At 45.9% G+C, this 22,395-nt stretch overlaps 2 protein-coding genes and 1 long non-coding RNA gene across 4 annotated transcripts in view; 1 reads left to right on the forward strand and 2 right to left on the reverse strand.

Annotated features, from left to right (window-relative positions):
- The window catches only part of CCNYL1 (cyclin Y like 1), a 33,080-nt gene extending 24,720 nt beyond the window's left edge, over positions 1 to 8,360 (reverse strand). Inside the window, exon 1 of the mRNA XM_066322631.1 lies at positions 8,006 to 8,360. Coding sequence (XP_066178728.1) covers positions 8,006 to 8,255 — 250 coding nt within the window. The 5' untranslated portion in view covers positions 8,256 to 8,360. The remainder of the gene's footprint in view (positions 1 to 8,005) is intronic.
- A 3,708-nt stretch (positions 8,361 to 12,068) lies between these two features.
- LOC136363422 (uncharacterized) lies at positions 12,069 to 18,062 on the reverse strand. 2 transcript variants are annotated; one of them, XR_010743987.1, is made up of 4 exons: positions 17,972 to 18,062; positions 15,988 to 16,078; positions 15,519 to 15,674; positions 12,069 to 12,800 (listed from the first exon to the last, which is right to left on the reverse strand). It is a non-coding gene; the product is annotated as an uncharacterized lncRNA (long non-coding RNA). The 2 variants fall into 2 exon arrangements; XR_010743986.1 differs by having other exon boundaries at positions 15,953 to 16,078.
- Positions 18,063 to 18,444: 382 nt separating this feature from the next.
- Positions 18,445 to 21,382, forward strand: METTL21A (methyltransferase 21A, HSPA lysine). Its single transcript, XM_066322632.1, has 3 exons — positions 18,445 to 18,629; positions 19,744 to 19,855; positions 20,903 to 21,382. The coding sequence occupies exons 1-3, from the start codon at positions 18,483 to 18,485 to the stop codon at positions 21,298 to 21,300; spliced, it is 657 nt and encodes a 218-aa protein (XP_066178729.1). The 5' UTR covers positions 18,445 to 18,482; the 3' UTR covers positions 21,301 to 21,382.
- The last annotated feature ends 1,013 nt before the right edge of the window (positions 21,383 to 22,395 follow it).

Consider the following 22,395-nt stretch of genomic DNA (forward strand, 5'->3'; position numbering starts at 1 on the left):
TCCACATGAAGACTTGACTTTTATCCATGCCATGTAAGAATGTGTGTAGGTTTTAGGAATTTATAATGTTAGCTACTTATCTATGGTTTACACACCTCCAGGAGTGACTTCTAATTGTTACAAAAACATTTCACACATTGCGTCGTGCTACATGTATTATCCCGTGAATAAAGCTGACAGTCAAAGATGTCACTAAGTAGCAGCCCTTTGATAATTTCACTACTTCAGAACAATAAACTATTGCATTTCCTTTAAGAGTTTTAGCCCCATCCTTTGCTTTAGTAGACAGCAGTAACATTTTGATACAGCGCATATTTAAAGCATTAAATGATACAATAATCTCTTTGCTGTAAATTGCATTTTGTCACTTGCTCAATGACTTACTAGCTGTGACTAATGCTTGAGTTTCCCTTGTATTTCATTACCTTATGCTGTAAAGATGCAAGCCACTTAACACTCCCAGTAAAGATGTAAAAATTATAACAAATTAGATGAGCAAGTCTGCCAATCCATTTCAGAGAATCTGTTATTCCTAACAATAATTTCATATAAAATTATTTCTCCTTCAAATGATATTACTCTAATTCTTTTCCCAAAACCTTTTAGGAAAGTTACAACTCTGGTTTCTAAATTTAATCTGCTTTGTTTATTTGTCCCAGCCACTGCAAATGCACCTGAGAGCCCAGGATGCATAGGCTGCTTTCCATCTGCAACTCTCATTGTTGAAAGATTGTTAAAAGATTATTTCTAAATATTGTGAATTTACACAATAGACACAGAAGGATGCTTTAAAGCTATTTAAAAGGTGTCAGTTAATCTTTATGGCACTACTACAGAAACAGTAATATCATTACCAATACCCAGCACATATCTAAGTACACACTGATGCTTTGGAAGAATGTAGAAATTACTTCAATATACAACAAGCTCTCATAATTAGAAAGGAATTATTTGCTTTTTACACTACACTCCAGAGTTGGGCTGGAGAAACTGACACAGTAAACAATTCAAATTTTCTACTAAAATCTGAAGAATTTAGAAAGCAAAAGTGCAGAATATATATTAAATACTGGAGACTACCTAGGGTTTAAGTAATTTATTAATTTCTGTGTCTTAAAAAAAATCAATACCATATTAATATGTGTTTTTTCACTGTTTTTTCATTTCTCAAAGTGCACAGGAGGATCCACACTACTCTCTACAGCCTCCACAGGACATCCCAAAATGATCCTATTGCACCCTGTTCACAGCCCCTGCTGGGGAAACACTACCAAGAGATCTGTTCAACACACCACAACACCCATCCTTTCTGGGACCAAATGGAGCCCAGGAGGCTTCCACACATTTCCTGATGTACCTGCCAGGGTTATAAGCACTTCTACAGCTTTTAGCCAAGGCAGAGTATCAGGAGTGCCCCAAATTCCACAGCAAAAGCAGGACAAGTTAAAACAGTGGTAAACAAGATGCTCCTAAGATTTTATCTTTGAACTAGAAGGAAAACAGTAGCTCACAAGGTAGATTGTGGAGGTAACTAACATTTTGTTAGGGATGTGTTCCTGTACCACATTTAATTTAGGACCATTTAAAGGACAAAGAGAAAGAATTAGTTCTATGGTGTCACTTTTTAGTCCCCACACCGACCTTCACACATAACACAATTCACTATCACCAGAGGCTAAAGTCAAAGTCCATAGCTCCAGTTTTCTAACTGATAAGCTAAAACAAAACAACAAACAAAACCAAACAAACACCAAATCAAACCAAAAATTCTTGAACACATTAAAGAGTACCCAAATTTTAGAATCTTACATCCATGCTGACCACAGCAATCGTGAAGAAAGCCTTCCCATACCAACTCCTCACATGTTCTCTGCCTTACTTCCAAGCCACGGTTCAGAAAGCAGAACAGGTGAGTACCAGAAATTCCAGTCTCAGGTAGTGTCTGCAGGTGACCAAAGCAAGACACACTGCAGTGTTTGCTGGTGTCACATACCACCTGCTGGCACATGGTACATTTTTCACCTCTTCCAATTGCTCACATTTGCAAACTTCAAATGAAGACTGGATCTTACCTGCAGTTTGTTCTGTAAAAAAACAAAATAACTATCCATGTAACAAAACATGTCCAAGAGCTTGGCAGAAAAACTTTTTTTAGTCTTTGAAATATACTGGCATTCAGCAGCTTATTATCTGAGCCTGACTGACACCTTTCATAACAAGGCAGTGTTAGTTTTTACACTGGAAAAAAACATCAACAGTGTTTGATTACTGCAATGATTCAAGACCTTTTCAGAACTCCAAACAGAAGCAAAGCTGTGCTATACACACACAGCTCATCACACATTGCTGAATGCTACCTGGCTGACAGGGGGATTTTTGTGTAAGCAGTTAAAATACATAATACATCACCTACAAGGAGGATCTTCAATTTTATTCATCTGGCTTTACCACACATTTTAATAAATATCACCAAGGGTTTTTTTTAAAGTCAGTACCATCTTCACTTATCTCTTGAAATCAAAACATTCAGAGTTTTCTTCTGAAAGCATTCTTTTTCTAGTGAGTGAAATAGAAGTGCACATTCAAACTCTAGATGTAATGCAGAAAAAACCAGATAGGTTTAAAAATCTCAACATAAGACTAGCTGGCAAGGATCTACAGATGCAAGGTCTGGGTTCTTAATGTCTGGTAGAATTTCCCTCCTGCCTCCCACAGAAACTCTTTCCTTCTCCCTGTATTTGGAAGAAACATTGTTAGAAATGCTAATTCCATGTACAATATGAATTCTGGGAGGAGTAGGTTTTTGTGTTTTGTTGGCTGTGCAAGAGTTCATTCCCCTGTTAGTCAGCTTTTTGGTATGACCTCACCACAATGATCACACTTGAGAGAATACATACTTCTGTTGTTCTACAACATCTACCCTGCAGATAGGAGGGAAAACAGCAAATCTCCTAAAGAATCCCAGCAGAAGATAAGGATGCTAGAGGTAAGTCACACAGAACCAGTTTAAAAAAAAGTAAAGATTAAAATTAATTCAGTTTCCTTAGTTCTGTAAGTTTCATCAAACCCCTCTGATTATTTATTTCCTTTCAATACCTGTTATGCTGAAAAGCCTGAAGACATGCATGAGAAACACAAATCAGTCTCCCTTCACGTGAGCTTTATGTATGTATGTTCCATAACAACTACTCTTAAAAACCTAAAGCTTTTTACTTGCTTGCTGCAAAAGTCTCCAAGACTTACTGAAGAGAAAAAATGATAGAGGATTCTTTAGTTGCCAGCAGCATCCAAGCATAAGAACAGAAACACAAATACTGTACTGCAGCGATGAATTATTTTATTTCCAATTCCCAGATTTGTAGATCAATTTCATCACTGTTTCTGGATGACTTTGTGATTCAGTAATTTCCACTACAGGTACTTCACAGATGGTTTCTAGAGGCCATGGCATCAAGCTTCTTAAGACAACAACATAGAAGGTGTTTCAAGCATACAGAAAGTCCAGTACTTCATATTTGTCAAGATCACAGACTATCTGCAACTGCTACAAACACCTTTGTAATGAATGTCTGCTCAATGTCCTATCAGGAAAGGGGATGACAGTGATGGGGAATCAAGAGTGAGTCTTAAATTAGGTGAAAACCTCGGTAACTACAAGGAAAAAAGGAGAGGCAACACTAAGAAAAGGTACTAGAGCATCATTTGGTTTTTAGCTCTGGCTTCATGTTTGTCCAAACATACAGCGGTATTTGTCAACCTTTGCAGTTACAGATTTTCAAATAGAGAGGCACAAAAACCAACACAAGATGGTTTAAGCTTCCCTGTGATGAAAACTGCTGGCATCAAAAAGCTGATTCTTTGCACCGAAGAGTTTTAACTTCAACTAACATTTTAACTAGGATTTAAAAAAACCCCAACAACGAAAAAAAACCCTGAACTAAAAAAAACCCAGGAAAAAACCTACACCCACATGCCTGAAATAAGCTGAAATTATATAAGAGAAACAAATGAACAGTATTTAGACCTTCTTCAAGGAGGTTTATAGACAAGCTGTTATAGATAACCAGATCACAGACAATCAATATATCCAAGTATCTGTTCATCTTCAACACTGTTTAATAACTGCAGCATGCAGGCAACCTGAAGCTTTCAAGAGTCATTCTAGGCACTAGCCAGGTAAACCTCACTTACTATATCTCTATTAACTCTCCTCTTCAAAGTCCCCTTCCATTTGCTTTCCCATCTAACCTACGTGTGATGGTCACATCCTACTCAGCTCCTCTCCTGATGCCATTTGTTGTTCCCTCTTATCCCTGACTGTTTTTTCCCTCGTCATTCTCCATCCCCCAGTTTTATTCAGGTGAGGGTACCAGGTGGCTTTGTCCCACCACTTCAGTAGGCTAAAACTCTTCCCCTTGGTTCGAGGGAATCAGGCAAATCTCTGCTCAAACTCAGTGAACAGCAGCAGTGCAGGGAGATGTTTTCAAGTACAAGTGAGAAGGTCTCGTTCTAGTTTTATCCAAGGATCAAGGAGTCTTTGAAGAAGTAGATCTGTGTTTAAACACAGGGATCTAGCAAGAAAGTGTCAGCCAGCCGTAAGAAGTTCTTCCCCCAAATAACCAGAAAAAAAAAATCTCAGGAAAAGAAAAGGAAGCCCAAAACAAAGATTAGCAGGCCCTCATGTTGGGTGAGAAAACCCAAACAACCAAACATACATCAAACCAATCACCACAGCCCAAATGGCACACTAAGATCAAGGAGCTACCATTACTAAAACTAGATAGGAAAGCCTTTTTGATCAATTCAAACTGTGTTGAACTGCTGATTTAAGGAACATTTAAAGCTCAGCTGAGAAGTCAACTAGCTGCTTTAGATTCATGGCAGACTTTGATATTGACTATTAGCAGTAGCATGAACCTATTTGGAAGAACTACTGTTTTCAAAGTTATGTTTATTCCCATTTACTTAATCCAGCTTGGGTTAGCATATCAAATCACAAATACAGGCTTATTTCTCGTTCAGAGAAGTGTGCACCAAACAGGTTATGGCTCAGGATCTTGAGAGCCATAAAATACAGGGTCATGCTTTAAATTCTCTTAGGAGAGGATCTGACAAACCTTTCCTGTTTGAATTAACTTTTGCTGAAAAATTAAACTTTCAGTTTCACTGCGTGTTTTACCTCCATTCCACCTATCACTGCTTTTTTGTCATACCTAAATACCACATCATAATCTGTCCATTTTAAGAAAGTGAGAATGTTCTTGTTTCATTCTGATCTGATACAGATAATCTAAGCAGTGCTAACTGGAAAGCAGTGCCTGTTAAGGAGAGTGCTAGAGAAGCTACAGAATAATCCTCAAGTAAGAGCACAGACCTGCAAGGAACACATTCCACTTGCTATGAAAGAGCAAGACAAAGCTATGAAACAACACAAAACAAGAAGTCCAAAGCTCAGTTGGTAACTTCTGCATTCCTGATACAACTAAAACATTCAATTTTAGCAAAACAAGTGCAAAAGTACTTAAGACAGATTTTAGAACAACGAACAACACAGAGGTAGAAATTTAAGGAATGAAGCGTCTCCATCCCATTTGGATGCTAGCTTTCTGATATATTTAGCTGTTTTCTTAGAAACTCCTAGAACTGAGCAGCATGGAACAAAAATAGCCAAAATGATCTTGACTTTTTTCCTTGCAGCTTTCTCCTTTCTCCCTGCCAAAAGATTCAAGAAAAGGGCAGTCAGTAGGTTCTCAGCCTCCCATTACAGACTAAGTTTGCATCTTAGCTAGCCTATGATACTGTACAATAATCAATTACAGAAATACATTTTATCTCCCAAATGAAACTAACAGTCAACAGCACAGAAACATACAGGCTGTTTGCATGGCCTGGGTATGCCAACAGCTTTTACATCCTAGAGTTTATGACGAGTAAGCATAGCTATCTGGTCTATTATAGATTTATTATTTCATAGGAGGTATTAAATTAAATTGATGTCTCACTTCTAACTTCTTCATAAAGCCTGTATCATAACACTTGATTTGAGGCTTCACAAATACTGTTTTACATTTTGAAGTTAAATGCTTCAATTCTATCCAGGGAGTGCTTTGTAATATTCAAAAATCAACACAGGAAGTTTTACTTTTAAAACTGACTATCCAGAATTTTATCTTAATAAAGGTACCAAATTTCAATACTTTCTGCACCCCTAAAGGGTTATATCAATCAGAAAACTTCAAATATCATCTATCACTTGCATCAGATCAACTTCAGAGGCCAATAGTGATCCACAAAGCACTGTAAAAGCGATCTTTAAAATCATCTTAAACACATACACTACTTATGCAGTTCTAATTTTAGGATTATCTCCTCCTCAAAACGAAAGTTTCCATAGCCACAAAAGTAAAATTTGTGATAGACAGTTACTGCCTTATTCCTGGGCTATACACTCTTATTCAGGCTTGCAATTTCAAAAAAATTAAATACTTCTCTACTTCAAGGCCAGTCCTGAAACATGAATGAATTCACAATTAAATCTGTTATTTAGCACAGCTGACATGATCACATACTAAATATTCAAACAAATATAACCCTTATTCCTGAGGAGATTTGTTCAGCTTAGGCATTTTTGCTTGGCTTATTAGAATCTTTAGAGAGTTTAGCTCCTCCTCCTCTAATGAGTAGAGAGAGTTCTGTAATAATCTTCCTGCAAAAATAAAGGTTTATTTCTCCTAGGCAGCAAACACAATTTCTACTACTGCACAGCTGTCTCAGAGGAGATCCAAGGGGCTGGCTGTTCCATCTCATTTCTGGAACAGCTGCACCATATGGTGCTGTGCAGAACACTCTAAGTTTAATAACTCCATTTCTGAAGGTCTCCTCACACTCTTCTGCAGCGAGTCTGACAGCAAAAAGAATTTTCTTAAGTTCAAGAAGAGTATGGATTACAGCGACTATTGTTATTGTATGTACCATACATGAAAGATGTCTGGCAGGCTCCCTTTTTCCAAGTGAATAAATTTGGCATAGGTGTGGTTATGACTGCAAAGAGGAATAGCAAGATGTTTGTTAATTAAACTAAGTTTTGAATATCATGAGGTGCCAGACTGCGCCGCGCGGCTGCAGCAGCACCACGTGAGCGCCCGGCCAGACAGGAGCACCCCGAACCTGTTACATGTCTCGGGAATTCCCGCAGCACAGCCCTGCAGCTCTCCCGACCCAGGAGATGCCTTACAGAGCGACTCTGTGAGCTACCAGCGCTCCGGGTGTAACTGCGAGGAACCTGAGCAGCACACACGTACTTTCCCATGAGCCCAAGGAAAGCGAATTTGGAACAGCGAGAGCTACGCGACAAGGAACGCCGGTGTCATGAGTACCCAGTTACAACCCTGCACAGCCAGCGTATAAATTACCCACGTCCAGCCACGGTGATGTCATATGCATACGATCTTTGTAATTCTTAATTCTCTTATTCCCCACACACCCTCTTCCTTCCTCCCTTTCAACAGAGACTGGAAATGCAGCAGCTTTTGCGATCTGCCCGAACACTGCGACGGAGTCACGACTCCATAGCAGAGGAGAAAAGAGCAGCCAGACTTCTCCACCTCAGCCAGGAGCACCCGGGGGCTCTGCCACGTTCTGCTCTCGTTCCCCGAGCCCCTCTCGGGGACCCGGGCAGGGCCGGGCGCTGCCGGGCAGGGGAGGCGCTCCCGGCCCGGGCGGGGACTTGCCGAGCGACCGCCGGCTCGTCCCACGGGCGGAGGTCCCGGCCCGAACCCGGACCCGCCGGGGCTGTGCCGGCGCCGTGACAGCCACGGGGAACTTTGCCTGGGGCGCGGCGCGGGCCGAGCCCCGCGGGGCCGGCGGGACCGCGCTGCCCCCGCCGCCGGACAAAGGGGCCGCGCCTCGGGCCGCCGGTGCCCCTCGGCTGCCCCCCGGGGCGGAGCGGGGGCGCCGAGGGGACGGGGATGAGGCGCCCGGCGCTCCCCGCCCGCCCGCCGCTCACCATCCGGGAACTCCCGGTCGCTGATGTGCTGGAGGTGGGGGCCGCCGCCGCCGCCGGGATCTGAGTCCCCGGACTCGGCCTCCGCCGACCCCGAGCCGCCGCCGCCGCCCGCTGCCGCTGCCGCCGCCGCCGCCTGGTACGCGTCCGCCCAGCGATCGGGCCCCGGCGCTGCCCCGCCGCCGCCGCCGCGGGCCCGGCTGAGCTTGGGGCTGGCGTCCGGGGATACGCAGCAGGTGACGGTGTTGCCCATGGAGCTCGGAGCTCCCCCGCCGGGCCCCGGCTGCGCGGCTCCGGGCTGGGCCGGGGGAGGGGAGGCGGGCGCAGGGCGGGTCGGAGCGCGGGGCGGGCTCAACGCCGCCGCCCCCGCCCCGGCCGCGCGCGGCCCCGCCCGCCCCCACGGCCGCGCGACCGCCCCGCCGCCTCCTGCGCGCGGCGAGCGCAGGCCTCGCGCGAGCGGCCGCCGGGGGGAGCCCGGGCCCCGCCCCGCCACCGCCCAATCGCCTCCCGCCGTGGCGCCGCGTGACGGCCGCTCCGCCAATGGGCGCGGGGCTCATCGCGCGGCCGCCGCCGCTCCCTCCCCTGGCCCGCGTCCCCCCGCCTCCCCCTCGCCTTCCCCGCGCGCACGCGCCGCCGGCCGCGAGGCCTCAGACGCGCCCCCATGGCCACGCCCCCTGGCGCCGCGCGCTCGGCCCCGCCCCCGGGGGGCTCGCGCCGGCCGGGCGCGCACGTGCTGCGGGAGCGGCCGTGAGGGAATGCCGGACAGGCGGGGCGCAGCGGCCGGCGCCGCACCGCGCAGGAACGCGAGCCGCAACGCCAGCGCTGCCGCAACGCCCGCCTCAACGCCGCTCCTGCCGGCTGCAGCACCTCGTGGCCAGCTTCTCCTCGCCCGTTAAAGGGCTGAAGGGCTCCCGCCCCAGGGGCAGCAGAACTTGAGCAGTGCCGCGTCCCGCTCCTCGCTCAGTTGGCTGCTCAACGCAGTACCTGCCAGCGCTCCGGGAAAGGGACACTGCACGGGGCCGCCGGCATCCCCAGGGAACACTGAAAGTCTGCAGCAGCTGCGTATTTGCTTGCTGAGTTTCAGCCACCTGAGAACTCCTCAGAGGACTGGAATCTTCAAATACACTCCAGGGAATATGGATTAGAGGGCGAGATACCGGCCCTGATAAACACAAACACGCGTTGTTCTGCAATGAAACAACCCACTATCGCTACAAAAATTTAACTCTGGCCCCTGATAAGAAGAATGGCTTTGCAGAAGACTTAGGAACACACGAAAGTATTACAAAACTGCTATCGTGCTGGCAGTTATTCCAAAGATAAGCAGGCTCAGGGTTTTACTCCATTTTGTAGGAAAAATCCTAATGTTGGCTCCTCCACGTGATGACAAACATGGAGGTTTTGGGTAAACCATGTGTCGTTTCTTTGAAGAGAGGAAGTCGTAGATGCTGTGTTTCCAGAATTTCTACAGCTTAATCCCAGACACAGTAAAGGGACAAACCAACTGATTTATAGTCTTACATGAGGATTATTCCCTTAGACTGATGAATGATACCTTTTCACTTACCAGCAGTTTCTCTAAACTGTGTTGGCTAAGCCTGTCTACATGCTATTGACAGTTTGCAAAGCCTTGTTACTCCAGAGGAGTCTGACCTTGCTGTGGATTACACGAGGGCCTTGTGGGAGATTTGCTTTCAGCACTTCTTGAACCACTTCAGGCCAACTGAAGTCCCTCTGCAGCCTCTGCACTCTGCTTGGAAAGCTGTAGGCCAGCCGGTCCTGCTCCCGGTGCTAGGAAGGACCAGGGGTTAACCATTGGGTGGAAGAGGAGACTGACTTGAGCCAGGGAGGGGAAAAAGGTGCTTCATGCAAGACAGCCATGCAGAGATTGGAGTTTTCTTCCCTCTGGCATTGCACCCACTGATTTTTTGTGAGGATGGTGGTGAAAGAGAAGCTAGAGGCTTGGCGTGGCTTACTGAAGTAATTAATTCTCGAGCAAGAGTAAGAGTTGGCTTGCATCTGCACTATTTAATATGAAAACTGGCATCATTTACTCTTGCACGAGAAAAGCAATACCTTCCCTCACTCTTTGTACCTGGCTGACTATTTTCAGAAGCTGGAGCAGCTGAGCAAGCTGCACTCCTGCTGCACTTTCTGGGCCCCTTCCAGTGGCTCCACACCGAAGGAGGTGAGCTGCTCCATGCAGAGCAGTGGTAGGAGCCACAGGCAAATCTGCACACCTCAGCCAGACAGCAGCCATGCCGTGTCCGTGTCTAAAGCCAAGCCTGTCTGTTCCTTGCAGCCGTGCCAGCGTGTGCTGTGGGGCTGCCTGGCTTCGGCAAAGGGAGGTGCAGCTGCAGCAAGTGCCTCAGGGGATCCCAGCAGCTAGCTGCGACCTCTGTCAGCTCAGCTTTGGAGCAGCCTCAAGGGAATCTTTTGTGAAAGCTGTGGTTTTGGGCAGTGAAAAATCCTCGTTCAAGGGTGAGGAAGGGAGCAAGAGTGGCTCACCAGGCAGCTGAGCACCAGGACCCAGCCATCGGGGCCAACAGCCAAAACCCCATGTGCTTGCGCCGATAGGTGAAAAATGCTGGGAACTTGGAGTGGCTGGAGTATGTGACATGCCTCACTGCAATCTGGGTGTGAAGGTTTTGGTTCCTCTGCCTGAAGTTTCCCATGGGTTTCATACTTGGTCTCAGTGTGTAATTCTGCAAAGTGGGAAGAGATGAAGGCTGCTCTTCTCCTGCACTAGTGCTGTTGTAGAGTATTGAGATTTATACAGACATTCAGAGGGAGGAAAGAAATCAGTAGTCTGTTTTCCTGTGAGGACTTATTCATGTAGGTCTTAAGCAAGAAGAAGCTGACTTCAATCCCTGGAAGTCACAGAAACAGCAAACTGTCCCACCTCCTTGTCATTCCAGGAGAAGTTAAGCTTCCGCTTCCACATACCTCAGTACACCAGTAAAGAGTAATTTTCCATATCTCTGCATGTTTTCCTTTAGCTGCAGTGATGAGGAATATTCATTTCCTGCCCCACTTTGGCAAAATAACTCTTAAAATCTTATTTCAGATATGATTTATCTGGATATTGTGACAAAACCTGTTGCTGTGTGTATTTTCTGCAGAACCAGGCGATCTTGTTAATAGGTGTAGTCTGAGCAACACCCTGCAGAAATGAAACACATTATCTTTTATTTATGCAGCTTAACATTCTATTCACTTACTGCTATAGCAATACACTGAATACCCTCTATCATGATTTATTACTGATCCTGGTCCTTTTCCTATTTTCTGCCTCATCTTTCTGCTGTTCTGCTTGATTTACTCCAGTGAATCATCAGACAGTTTCCATTATTTAAAAAAATCAATTACTTTGATGTACAATGGGCAGCATGTATCTAGTTCCACATTTTGCATAAGCAGGCATTTTGGATTGTGGCAATAATGAATGCCTGAGCTGAAAATAGCTTACTACGGACTGTTGGGATCCAACCTCTTTTCCTCCTGCTCCAGAAAGAGAGGTGTGTGCCATGGGACTCTCAATAACCACCCCAGTGGTCTCTGAGCAGGGCACCCAGTGGGCGGCAACCCTCCTATGCTTTAATTTTCACAAAAGGGAAACCAAAGTAACTTTCAAAAATATGGGAAACAAATCCTAATTTAAGCCTTCTGAGGAAGTTGCTGCAAACTTCAGGAGAACTCCACACAGCCTTTAAGGAAGGCCAGACAGCATCTTGAAACAAACCCTAAATCAGATTGTGATGGCAGCCAAAGGAGTAGTGACCTCTGCTCCTAATATGCAGAGATTAGAAAGACCTGTGGCTTATTCTGAATATACAAAGAACCAGACTTGCTCCTCATGTTAGTCCAATGAGGACAGAGGAGCAACACCCTGCCAACCACTAAATGCAGCTTCTGAGCTATAAACTTAACTATATGTATAATTATTTGCAGGATGCATAATAAATTAAGACTACCAGGCTTGACAGGACTAATATTAGTGCTACCAGCTGTGTTTTGGCTTGTGGGCTTACAGGGGGAGGTAATTCTGTCTCTTCAACTTGGCCTATTTGCTGAGTATGTGAGCCACTGTCTGCTTGTGTTCAAAGGAACCCCACTTCTCAGACAAGTCTTTCTGTTTCCTGTGATGGTTCCTTGTAGGCAGAGTTGTGCAGGTTTTTATTTGACTCCCTCTCTGAAATCTCAGCACTTGTATTCACAGCCACACAATCCTGTCATTCTTTGCCTCATGATGCAAAACGAGGCTTCCCTTCATCTGCCAGCAGCACTATCCCTAGGAGGAGATGTCTGAAACCCAAATTACCAGCTTCTTTATGAGTAATAACTCTTGAAAAATTCCCAACTCCAAGCATATGTTCTTGCCCACACCAGCTGCAACAAGAAGATGAGTCTTCTAAAAGGCTTGAAATGAAACTGCAGGATTTTGTGTAAGCAATCCAGCTTCACAGTCACCATCAGTCCCAGAAATGGAGAATGGCTCATTGCACACACTTGGTTGTGCTTCACAGGGCCAAGAATCTTAAATCGAGTAAACTCTGATGTTATCTTCACCCTGACTTGGTACTGCACATGCCTTTCCAAGGTCATGCACCTCCTTGCCTCTCTGCAGGGTGATGACACCAACTCTGGGATGTGTTTTGTTCAGTTTCTCCCTTCTTAGAAAGTGTCACTGCTGGAGGAGGAGTGCTTTCTGATCTTACTTGGATACCTTGGAGAAGAGCCAGGGCTTTGTCTTTTCCTGGAAATGTAACTGCAGGAAGAATGAATCACCAGGTTGAACCTGTATAACCAACTGAAAACAAAAGCTCAGACTTCTGTGTCTCACTTGGAAATAATTGGGGGAAAAATAGGCATCCTGTTTTGAAAACCACTACCAGCTGACAGGACAAAAATGTTGCATGTGTGATCTCTTTTGAAGCTGACAAGTAATCTAAGACTACAGCCATTTAAGGGAAAAAATCCCTGAGCAATGCAGTGGTTAGGGAAATAGAATATTCCAATGTTTGGGGGAGAAAAGTAACCAGGGAGGTTATTCAGAACACCCAAGGTGGATGTTTAGTAGCCCTTAAGTTTCACACACTATTAAATCTCCTGTACTACCTTGGCTAGCAGTGAATACAAGCCGACCAGGGCTGGGGAGCCTGTGTTTGACAGCATAAGGACAGACTGCAGTGCTGCTGTCATTGATTAAATCCCTCCTTTTGCCTTTGCTGCAATCTAAGATGTCATTACAGGCAATGCAGAAGCTGCTTGGCTAGCATGTGAGCATCTGGATTGCTGCAGGGATACCAACAGCACAGGCATGTGGGAGTAAACCTTTATCTTAGCTTCTCTCTTCTGCTCCTACCTTCATTTTGTCTTCAGGTAAAATAAAACCAGCTTGACAATTACCGAAGACTAAGTCAGAGTTAATGGAGGCTTAGTACCTGAGAAGAAAATTCAAGATGTACTGGAGCCAGGACAGAGGCCTGCAAAGCTGTACCTTGGGCTGCCAGAACCACCACTTCTTACAAATAGTCTTAGAAATAGCTGTTACTGCCAGTCAGGGATACAGATTTCTTATGTGGAAAAGGAAAATGCTTTTCAGTATTTTAACACAAACATTAACATGAATAGTGAGTTTTTTCAGGAAAGCATAATTGTGAAAGTCTATGTCCTGCAGCAAGTTTATTTAGGGTAACTTCTGCAGTTCTAATTCCAACTCTGGGCGACCAAAGCCTGGACAGTGGTGCTAAGGGGCCTTGCCTGTTAGCTTTAAGGTACGTGAAATTGCTTAGATTTTTCCATCTTCTCTGTCATCTGATGGATTTTTTTTCCTAAGGATTCAAGAAGAGAAGCACTGACAATACCATTAGAAATAACACTAAATCCCCCACATTTTTCATATGCTTGGATTATTCCTTCTTTTAAAAGGGTAACACATCTGCACTGAGGGAAATGCCTTTGCATCTATATGAATGCTATGGCTGTTGTCTGCCTGTCTATATAATTGTTTTTAAATGGTTTTAAAATTAGTTGTTGTTAACTAGTTTTAAATTAATACAGTGCATTACTTACACTGTAATTTCTTCTCCAATTGCAAAAACTGAACCTATAGAGCATATAATAAATTTCTCCACCTAATGTTAAGTGTCTAGATCCAGTCTCCACAAAAGGAAGTTTTTTGTAGCATTTTCCCTGTCCCGTGTCTGTTCCACTTCCCCACCACAGCCCTGTGCTCTCGGGAGCGCTGCTGGAGCAGCCTTTCCCTGCGTGCACCCACATCTGCTCACGTGTCACTCTTGCTCCCTGGATCATGGACTCTCCCCTCCCAAGACCCAGCACTGGCATCTCACAGCCTGCAAGTTCGGCAGCTGGAGACGTGGATAAGGCTGTAGGTCTGTGGACATCTGAAAGAGGAGAGAGGCTTCCAGCAAATGAAGTACTGGAAATCCAGTGTTTGGTTGTGAAGAAGAGTTTACTCAATTTGCTTTTTGTTCCTTGACTAAAACTTAGGAACAATGTCAGCTTTCAGACCTGCAAGGCCTTTGAGAGCTCACTCACATAATTCTACTAAAAGCTAAGTGATCTTTCTGTAACAAGACACTTTAATAAATGTGATTATATGTGGCAGTTTATCAAGATGCAAGGCATGAATGTAATATTACTGATGGGAACAATTCCCTCTTCAGAGGTTCCAGAAACTTCCTGTATTTCAGCTCAAGCACTTATGAAATTATACATCTTCATTTTTTTGATCATTACTTCCACTGTTTAATGTAACTCTGTGTATAAAGGAAATGAAATGCTAGATTGGATTGTACATTTATTTCAATATTTCACTTTTTGTAAATTTATTTCAATATTTCACTTTTTTTGCAAGGATCTTGTAGAAACAGCAAGTTCTAAGGTGTACTGATAAACCACCGGTTTCTGCAGAAATATAAGGTTTTATTTTTAATTCATCCCATCAGTTTCAAAGATGATCCAAATCACTTCAAGCTGTCTTGATTCTGCAACTGCAAGCTGTCATCAACCAAATTAATCTCTGCTTTATTCCCTTTGTATTTAACAGCAAGTGATTCACCACCCCATCTATTTTATTGGTGGGGAGAATCTGGAAGATTCTTCTGCTGGTGAAGATGAAAATGCAAAACTTGTTAAATCATTTCAGTGCTAGTCATTTGAATGGCCACTTACAGTGATACATAGGGAGAAAGACTGCTTTCTTCTCTGGGTGTTCATCCAAGCTTTGTGTTAGCTCTTGTTCATTTGGTTGATGAAAGCTCTTAGCAAAACAGATATTTGTCCAAACTTTACTTCCAAGACAATTTTCCTATTTCAGTGGAATGACAACCAGAAGTAGCTGCTGTTTATTTCGGGAGGAAAGGATTAAACCAGAAGTTTCCATACAAATGTAGAACAGAACCATTTGGAATAAGGCGTTGCTGTCAGAGGGTTATCAACAACACAGGTTTCTAGATAGAGTTTAAAAAAATCAGATTGTTTCTATTTATACCTGCCTTTGCCTTGGTAACCAGAGACTGTGTGAGGGATGCAGTATTTTCCCATCATGGATGTCTCCAGAACCCATGCGCAGACACGCAGTGCACCCAGTGTCTGCAGAGCTATCGCAAGAACTGTCACATTCAGTTCTAAGAGAGGATTTTACATACTAAACAGCAAAGAGAAGACTGCAGAAAGAGAGTTATATTAGTATAGATTCAAAATAATTTGTACTCATTTCTATCTTATCTACTTTGATCTTTTAAGTACTTCAAGGACCATTACGCTTAAACACTTTTTCTTAATTACCCCGAGCAGCTTACCCAAGTCCGAGGTGGTGGGATTTACTCATAATTGCTACATTATGCCTGCTTTATCAAGCAGCTGAATGAGGTAAGAATGGACTTGAATTGGTGCTTCTTCATACTTTAAATCATTTTTGCTTACCTTAAAATCAGCTGTTGCCTACTTTGCAAGATTACCTGCAGCTTAGGTGTCCTTTACAGCCCTCTGCAGTGCTCAAAAGCCTAAGGCTATGTTCTCACCACTTCACTGCTGTGCTGAGCTCTAGCCCTGCTGGGAGAAAAGCATTTCAGCTCTGGGCATCTGTTTTAGCAATAATTCTGTGTTATTGTGTTTTCCTTATCCTTCTAGTGTCAGGAAAGGTAGAAAGAACCGAGGGTGTCTCTCTGCCACTGTAATATCCAGGTACTCCATTTCCTTAGAAAATGGATGTGGAAAGGTGAAGAGAAGGTAAATACGGGCTCTGAATGAATATGGGGCCTACTAAACTAGTGGACTTGCTTCTCTCCTAATAGCTTCACTATCCAGTTATGATCCAGAAAGTAATTTCTGATCTTCTGTCTAAGGCTCATGGAAGTCAGTGCCAGAGCAAATTTATCAGGGAAGAAATGGAAATACGTCTGGGAAGCAGGGCAGGATTGGTAGAGAACCTGCTGCGCTCCAGAGATATTCAGGGATATCTGAGTAACAAAATCACATTATTGGGATAAAAGCACTCACTGCATTATCATCTTTGGGAACAATACATTTTCACATGCAGCCTTTTTTTTTAGTCTAGTTGCTATTCAGCCAGACACTTGGTCTTATGAAATACTGCAGGGCAAGAAAACTCATCTGGGGACAGAAAGGAGGCAGTTGGGAGCACTGGAGCCCTGCCACACTCCTCCATATTCCGCTGGAGATCCCAGGGCTGGCATGTGGGGCAGGAGGTGGAGGTGAAAGCTCTGTGCCGCTTGGGAGTTTCCCTCTATTTGCCTGCTGGTGTAGTTTAGGCAGAGTATAGGTGACTCAAAAAGTCATTCAAACAGAGTTCTCATTTCAAATGTAATGACTCTCATTGCTTTTCCCACACTGCCTATATAAATAATTTAAAAAATAATTGAGACAATAGCACAAGCAATTTCAAACTCTCAAAAGCAGGAATAGTGGCAAGGGACCAGCACTTTAGGACATAAAACCACAGAAAACTGAATCATCACACTTGTTCTGGCATGTTTATAGGAAGAAGTTGAAGTTGTCATAAGACAAGTATGGACTGGTTTGGGGCAAGTGAAATTTTGGGTTCCATTCTCTTACAGCAGCAGAACCCTAAAAACAAGCTTTACTTTCTGCTACCCCTGTGCAAGCTGTAATGATCCTCCACAGCGGTTCTCATGAATCTTGAGCCACTCTGTTGATATTGACATCTTTTAGATGTAACCACATTTGCATTTGTCTGCCAGACAGCTTTGCTGGTCCCTGTGGGAAAGAGAGGGGATGTTTTCTGGAGCTGGTAATGGTCCCCAACTTCGAGGGGCCGGCCCAGCCCCATTGGTGGTGTCACCGGGAGCTGTCAGGGCACAGAGCCACTAGAGATGGGCCAGAGAAGATGCGTCCCCTGCTGCCCCAGGCGCCTCTCAGGGGCTGAGGAGCTGCGGGCACTGCGCCCTTCTGCGGGGGACCCGCAGCACCGCCTCCGGCCAACCAGAGTATGAGTGCTGCCACAAGACTTCCCCGGCTCTCCCATGGCTTTTAGCAGTCTTTGGAGCTAGTTCAAGTAACACAGGAGAGGAGGACTGTGTTGTTTTGCCAAACAAGAGATGAAATGGAGCCAAAGGTGAAGAGAGGCCCATGCACGAACAGCGCCGGGGAGCGTTTCACCCCGCCAGCCGAGAGCAGCCTTGGCTGTGCTGCCTTGGCCAGCGCTGCGCTGCGATGCAGAACGGCGGTGTTTCTGCGCTGCTTACCCAGCGACTGGCGGAGCGCTTCCAGCCTGTGATGATACTTGCAGGGAAAATGCTCTCCGTGCCAGCAATGGAGGACGAGGCTTGCCGGGCTGCACAAATGCCTTTCCCGGGCACTGACTTCAAAGCCCCCGAAGCAAAAGCCAGAGCCTGGCGCCACGGGGAGGCTGCGGGGACGGCCGACAATGTCCCACAGGGACTGGGACCTTTCCCCCCGTACCTTTCGGCGTGGCAGCGGCTGCGAGCAGGGCGAGGAGCCCCTCCGGGCCCGGCCTCCCGCAGGAGGCAGCGCGGCGCTTCTCCCTCGGGCCGCCCCGGCACAGCCTCATTGCCCCCGCTCCCGCCGCGGCCAGGGGCAGGAGCGCTCCGGGCACCTCCGGACCGGCCCAGCCCAGCCCTGCGTACCCGGGAGGTGACGGCCCCGCCTCGGCCGCTGAACACCGCCCTTCCCGCCCGGGCGCCGCGGACAGGAGAGGCCGCCGGGGGCCGGGCGCGGGGCTGCGGCGCGGGCGGAGCGGGCAGCGGCGGGGGGCCGGGCGGCGGCGGGGGGCCGGGCGGCGGCGGGGGGCCGGGCACCGGCGAGGGGCCGGGCAGCGGCGAGGGGCCGGGCACCGGCGGGGGGCCGGGTCTGTCCCCGCCGCGGCCCCGGGCCTTCCCCTGCCCGCGCTCGGGCGGGGCCCAGCCGGCGGCCGCGGTGAGCCGGGAACGGGGCTGCGGTGGCCGGCGGCGGGATGGCCTTGGTGCCCTACGAGGAGGGAGGCGGCTGGGCAGCGCGACAGCTGCACAGCCCCTCGGCCACCTTCCGCTTCGCCAGCCGCACCATCCGCCTCCAGCAGGACTGGCGGCGCCTGGGGGTGGCGGCCGTGGTCTGGGACGCGGTAGGTGTTCACGGCAGGCGCAGCTTTTCCGCACTCGGTGGCTTCCTGTGGCTCCTGCCGAGCTTTCAGATTCACCGTAGAAAAATATTTACCGTAAAATTGTAAAGAGAAGGCTTTTATTTTGTTTTGTTTTGTTTTGTCTTATTTTATTTTATGAAAGAAAATGTTAAACCGTGCTTTACTTTCCCCTCTTCCCCTATAAGAGATCCTGCAGGAACACAAGGGAGACACGCCACCAAAAACCTGCACGGCCAGGAAGTATTCCAGATAACTCTCACGTCTTTCTTTAGTGGCTGGTGTTATTAGCTTGGCACCCTTCAGAGCACAGCATGGATCCCACTGCTTGTAGCCTCAAGCAGGACTGCTGATAGGTTTTATCTTGGGGATAAGAACTGTCCAAAGCAGAGGGGTTTGTGGTGGGTCCAAGGCCACAGGGCAGTCGCTTACAGCATCATTGTAGGAATCCAAGGGCTTCCCGTCGGGTTGGAGCTCAGTCCACACACAGATTGCACTTTCACCTCTAGTTTAAAAGAAGTGTGGCATTTTTAGCAAACTTCTCAAATGAATTGGTGTACAGGGCTGCTGGTCTTTTTGGAGATCAACTTTGACAGAACTTGCTGTGGGAGAGGTCTTTATCAAGATCTATATAACATATAACACACTAGATACAAACAGCTAGAAGTGTCATTAGTTTACTTTCCCTGTATCCTTCCCGAGGGCATACCAATGTTGTGCAGAAACCTTTTGAAGTACCATACAAGATACCACGAAACCTTATTGTGGACTTCTGCAATACTGTGTTCATTCGGTAGTGTTTGACAGCCCCTCCAAATACAACTCTTTCTATCTCCTGTTATGTTTGGGGATTCATGGAGCAGTTACCACATCCAAGTTGTAACATCTGTGTGTTTTTTTTCTTTTTGCCAGTAGGAGTCTTCCATATAACTTTATAAAAAATTTCCATAAAGCATAGAAAGACTACATGTGCACGCAGGAGGCAGAGAAGGGCTGAACACAGTCTTGCTGCAGACCTGAAGCACCTGACCCTTCCCATAACCTTCTCTCTCAGTGTGACTGAATACCTGTGCTTAATCGCCCTTGTCTCTTGGCTTAGGCTGTTGTCCTGTGTGCTTATCTGGAGATGCAAGGCATTGATCTCAGGGATCGCTCTGTGATTGAGCTGGGAGCTGGAACTGGATTGCTGGGAATAGTGGTCACCTTACTAGGTAAGGGATTTTTTGTTGTCTCCCTTAAAGCAACTCACACCTGTAGTAAAACGACCTTTTTTACATGTACATGCCTGGTATAGAAGTGAGCACCAAAGCTGCATGTGTTAACTGTGATGGTTCTTCTCTGAGTCATCTTCCTTCCTTGTTAGACGTGAGAGCCTGCTGCGATATTTGTTGTAGTGGTGGTGCCACTGCAGTTTACTCTGTGGCGGGACCCTGTTGAGGCTGAGGCCTGTTGCCATGGCAGGCAGCTCAGCAGCGCTGAGCTCTGCAGCTATTCCCCCCCAGGGAACAAGAGCTGTGCTTCCTGCCTTCCACTTGTCCTCCGATGCAGATAAAGCTACAGACAGAAACTACTCTTGGAGCTTGCGTAAGCCTTTGATTAGCCTGTCTTGCAGACAGGGGATGGAGAAATGAAGTGATTTGCTGCTGATCTGTGGCTGAAGTGGGAATGGGTACAATGTTAAATTTGTGTTATCTTTCCCAGGTTAACTTTGTAATTCAAAGCTCTGTAGTGGCTGTGAAATGTGCCTATTGAAATAACAGAAACAAAACAGTTTGACAACATACAGTCATGCCATGCAAAACCACACAGGCATCTTTTTTTTTTTTTTTTTTTTAACCTGTGAAAGAGGCTGTCTACCTTCCTTTCTCCTACAGAAAAATATGGAATTGGAGCAGGTTAATTTCAACACCTCCTGTAATTTGTTCTTTTGTAACAAATGGAAAGGCCAAAAGTAACTCCTTGAGTCTGATGTATTAGAAAAAGCACCAGAAAACATGTTTTTCCCCCTACACGACTTAATCTTCACGTAGAATACTCTTTATATTCTTAAGTGACTGATGAAGGGTAGGATGTCTGTGGACAGAGGGGTTTTGCTTGTTTTGTTCTTGTATTTGTTTGTTTTTAATTAGGCAGCTCAGGGGAAGCTGTTGATGTTTAACGGGAAGTAAGAAGCCTGCTGGAGTTAGAGCATTGTATTCCATGTGCTGTCCGGAGGGACATGGACTGTGAGTGTGAGCCGTGTCCTGCTGTCCCCTTAGGTGCCCGTGTTACCATCACAGACAGGGCGGCAGCACTGGAGTTCCTGGAGTCAAATGTGCAGGCGAACTTACCCCCTGAACTACGCCCCAGAGCTGTGGTGAAGGAGCTGACGTGGGGAAAAGACCTGCATAACTTCCCTCCAGGAGCATTTGACTTCATCCTGGGTGCAGACATCGTCTATCTGGAAGAAACATTCGTAGAACTGCTTCAGACACTGGAGCACCTGTGCTCAGAGCGAACGGTGATCCTTCTTTCCTGTCGGATCCGCTATGAGCGGGATCTCAAGTTCCTGAAGATGCTGAGAGAGCGTTTCTCTGTATCCGAGGTCCATTATGATTCCAGTAAGGATGTTCATATCTACAAAGCGCAGAGGGGCAGTCGCAAGGATGACTTTTGACTCTCTGCTTTGTTAATGAGCCACTAATGCTGTTCAATTCTCGCCTTTGTTTCTACTCAATACACTTGTTCTTAAGCATGAAGTTGCAGTTGTGTTATTTCACTGGCTTCTTGTTCTGCTGGTCTTATCACCGGGCCTGATACAGCAAGGATTGTACTTCTGTTCTGCATATTGAACTTCTTCTTCATCTCTGAATAGTTATATAGGATATTCCACTGTCCTTTTATCAAACGTAGTTTTTCAAACTCATTCAAGTTGCAGAAATCTCCAGTATCAAAATTGTTATAGCAAAAGGTTTGTTGTCTGAAATCAAACCACATTTAACTTCTGGGGGAAACTTAAAGAGATTACAGCAGGGTTTTCCCCCTTTTATTGCTTCTTTAACTCTAGAAAAGTAAGAGTAGGTGAAATAAAAACTAATGCAGTAGCTCTAAATGCTTTAACTCTTCAGAACTTCTACATCTTAGAAGTTGTGGCAAAAGAAACCACTTAAAAGGCAAAAAGAACCAAAGGCAGATGCTATGAAGTTGTTCTGTTGCTTCACTGTTGTTCACTTCTGTGTTGAAGAGGCACAGTGAAATAAAGAACAAGAACTGGAGGGGCACTGGAAACAGGGATTGCCAAGTAAGTCAGCTTAGAAATCAGAGGTATTTTTACCTGACTTGCAAGCGAGTGGGCTATGCCTGCAGTACTGAAGCAGTTGTGGTTTCTGAGTTGTCCCTAACAAGTCTGCCTCACACAGATCAAGGCTCCTAGGAGGAGATACACATGCACATGTGCTGCCGGGAACGTGCAACAAGGAGACTCGAGCTGGTCTTAAAACATCAAATCAGCCCTTGACTCTCAAAAGTACCGCTAGATAATGTCCTACTTTGTGCCTTTGTCCTCCCTCTGTCTCTGAGGCTGTTATTTAGGAAAGGAGGGTGCTCTGTGAAGTCTTTGTAGCAGAGGAGTACTTACACTTGCATTACTTGGGACCTTGGGGCAGTGTCTAGGTTTCAGTGTGCTTTCAGTGCACAACGGTAGACACTAAGTAAGAGATTTCATACCTTGAGCTTGTAAAACACATCTGTGTGTTTATTCCACAAGATCTGG

The sequence above is a fragment of the Sylvia atricapilla genome, chromosome 7 (assembly GCF_009819655.1).
Source record: "Sylvia atricapilla isolate bSylAtr1 chromosome 7, bSylAtr1.pri, whole genome shotgun sequence".
Taxonomy (NCBI): Eukaryota; Metazoa; Chordata; class Aves; order Passeriformes; family Sylviidae; genus Sylvia; species Sylvia atricapilla.